Source organism: Zingiber officinale, chromosome 1A (genome assembly GCF_018446385.1).
Source record: "Zingiber officinale cultivar Zhangliang chromosome 1A, Zo_v1.1, whole genome shotgun sequence".
Lineage (NCBI taxonomy): Eukaryota > Viridiplantae > Streptophyta > Magnoliopsida > Zingiberales > Zingiberaceae > Zingiber > Zingiber officinale.
The window spans coordinates 155,772,818-155,774,908 of NC_055987.1; the positions used below are offsets into that span (position 1 = coordinate 155,772,818).

The 2,091-nt window shown below is 38.5% G+C and overlaps 1 protein-coding gene across 1 annotated transcript; it reads right to left on the reverse strand.

Moving 5' to 3' along the window:
* Nucleotides 1–286: 286 nt before the first annotated feature.
* LOC122005524 (E3 ubiquitin-protein ligase Iruka-like) lies at nucleotides 287–1,054 on the reverse strand. Its single transcript, XM_042560584.1, has one exon. The coding sequence runs from the start codon at nucleotides 1,052–1,054 to the stop codon at nucleotides 287–289; it is 768 nt and encodes a 255-aa protein (XP_042416518.1).
* Between the last annotated feature and the right edge of the window lie 1,037 nt (nucleotides 1,055–2,091).

The window sequence follows — 2,091 nt, forward strand, 5'->3', positions numbered from 1 at the left end:
TGAAAAAAAGATTAGTTCTCACACCATCACCATTTTTATTCTGTTTGGAGTAAAGGTAACAGCAAGAAATCGATGAAATGTGAGAGACCAAACAGAATCAAATTGTAACTACTAATCTACTGATCGATCAAGAAATTTAGTCAACATTTACACATCAAATTGATGGTATTGCGTACAAACAACAATCGTATAGTAATCTAAAGCAGAGCATAACTAACACTCATCATCAAACCAACAAATAGGTGAATTGAGAAATTTCTTTCCTCGATTGCAATAGATCCAGACGCTACTCGGCGTCCGGAAGTGAGAATCTGCAGAGGGGACAAGAATTGCTCCGCTTCAGCCACTCCATCAGACACACTTCGTGAAACGGATGGCCGCAAGGCATCGCCAGAACCTGACTCATCTCATCGAAGTCATCGAGGCAGATGGGGCATGAGCTATCTTCTCCCGTTGTAGTTACCATCTGAAGCCCCTCCACTGCCTCTGCAGACGCCGGCCACGGCCCTCTGTCGAACTGGATGACGTCGACATCGTCGTCGTCCTCGAAAAAGTATTCATAGGTCTCCAGAGGAATCAAATAGCGAAGGTGACTGTCAGAAGCGGAAGGAGCGACGGGGATTTCAATGACGGAGAAGAACTCCACAAAGACCAACTCCGTGATCGGAAATAGGTCGAGCACCGCGTAGGTGTATGTGCGGAAAGCTTGAGCGAGAAGGTCGAGGTCGGCAGGGCGCACGTGATTCGCCGCGACGCGGTAGAACATCCGCTGCGTCTGCTCCTCCCAGGCGGCCTCATGGTTGATGTGGTAGTAAGGCTGGGGGATGGTGAAGTGGGAGTCCTCGGCGGAGACGTCGTCGGAAGAAGAAATCCTCCGCCGGCAAAAGTGCGAGATCAATTGGGGCGGCATCATGTCTTGGTCACCCGCCAAGAGCCGTAACACCACTCGCGCCTCAATGCGAAGAATAACGCCGCCTGCGTCGGCTGCCCACCCAGGAATCACCGTCGACGGGGCGGAGCTGTCTGCGTTGATTCTCCAAGTTAAAGGATCCATGAAGATGAAGAAGAAGAAGAAGGCGGTGGAAAGCTCTGAGACAAGTGACGAGGCATCGAGTTATCGATCGGCGGGCTTGTGCGATATATAGAAGGCTAGCTCTAACGTCACGTGATGAAATCAAATGAAATCAGTTCTGTACTGAATTCCATTTACAGTTGGATTCCTATCTTCCGTATAATTAGAAATAGACAGCTGTAGTTAAAGAATTATATTGGCAATCTGATTTCAATATCCTAATAAACTTAACATCTAAATGACATCAATTTAATAATGTGTTAAAATTTCCGTTTACAGTTTCAATCTTTGACATAAGTGTTGGATAATATCTTGTACTTATTTGTAAGCTGGGCAAATAAATAAGAATTAAATTTATTTAAGTGACTAATTTATGATTATTAAATTTTATATTGTTGGACATGAATTTAATATATAGAATCTTTTAGTCTAGCATGTTATCATCTATGCGCATTGATAAGGGATTGAATTGTTCATATAAAGGAGAGGTCCTTAAGGATATGTTTGGTTCAACGTTATCCTGCATAATTTTAATTATATGATTATTAAGTAATCGCATAATTATATTATTGGAAATAAAACTTAACTTAATGTTATTTGATTGAATCTTAAATAATACAATAAAAATTTATTTGTTTGAAAATTTTAATGTATAACTTAGTATAGGGAATTGTATCAATCACCTACTAATAAATTAAAATAAAATATATATAATAATAATAATATTATTATTAATGGTGATATATATATATATAAATAAATAAATTCGGATAATATTTTAGAATTTATTATTATTTTAGATTTTTTTTGGGAATAATTTTATTGGGCTTCTATTTAGTTTAATCTAAATTATAGCTAGCAGTTAATTGCAATTAATAAAGTTTTAATAAAAACCTAAGTTAAAAAAAATCTCTCTAGACCTTTTTATTTTGTGAATAATAGGATCCTACCGTGCTCAAAATCTTCAAATGTTTTTTTCCTCGAATGTTGAATAATAGCAACACAAGTCCGGCAGATAA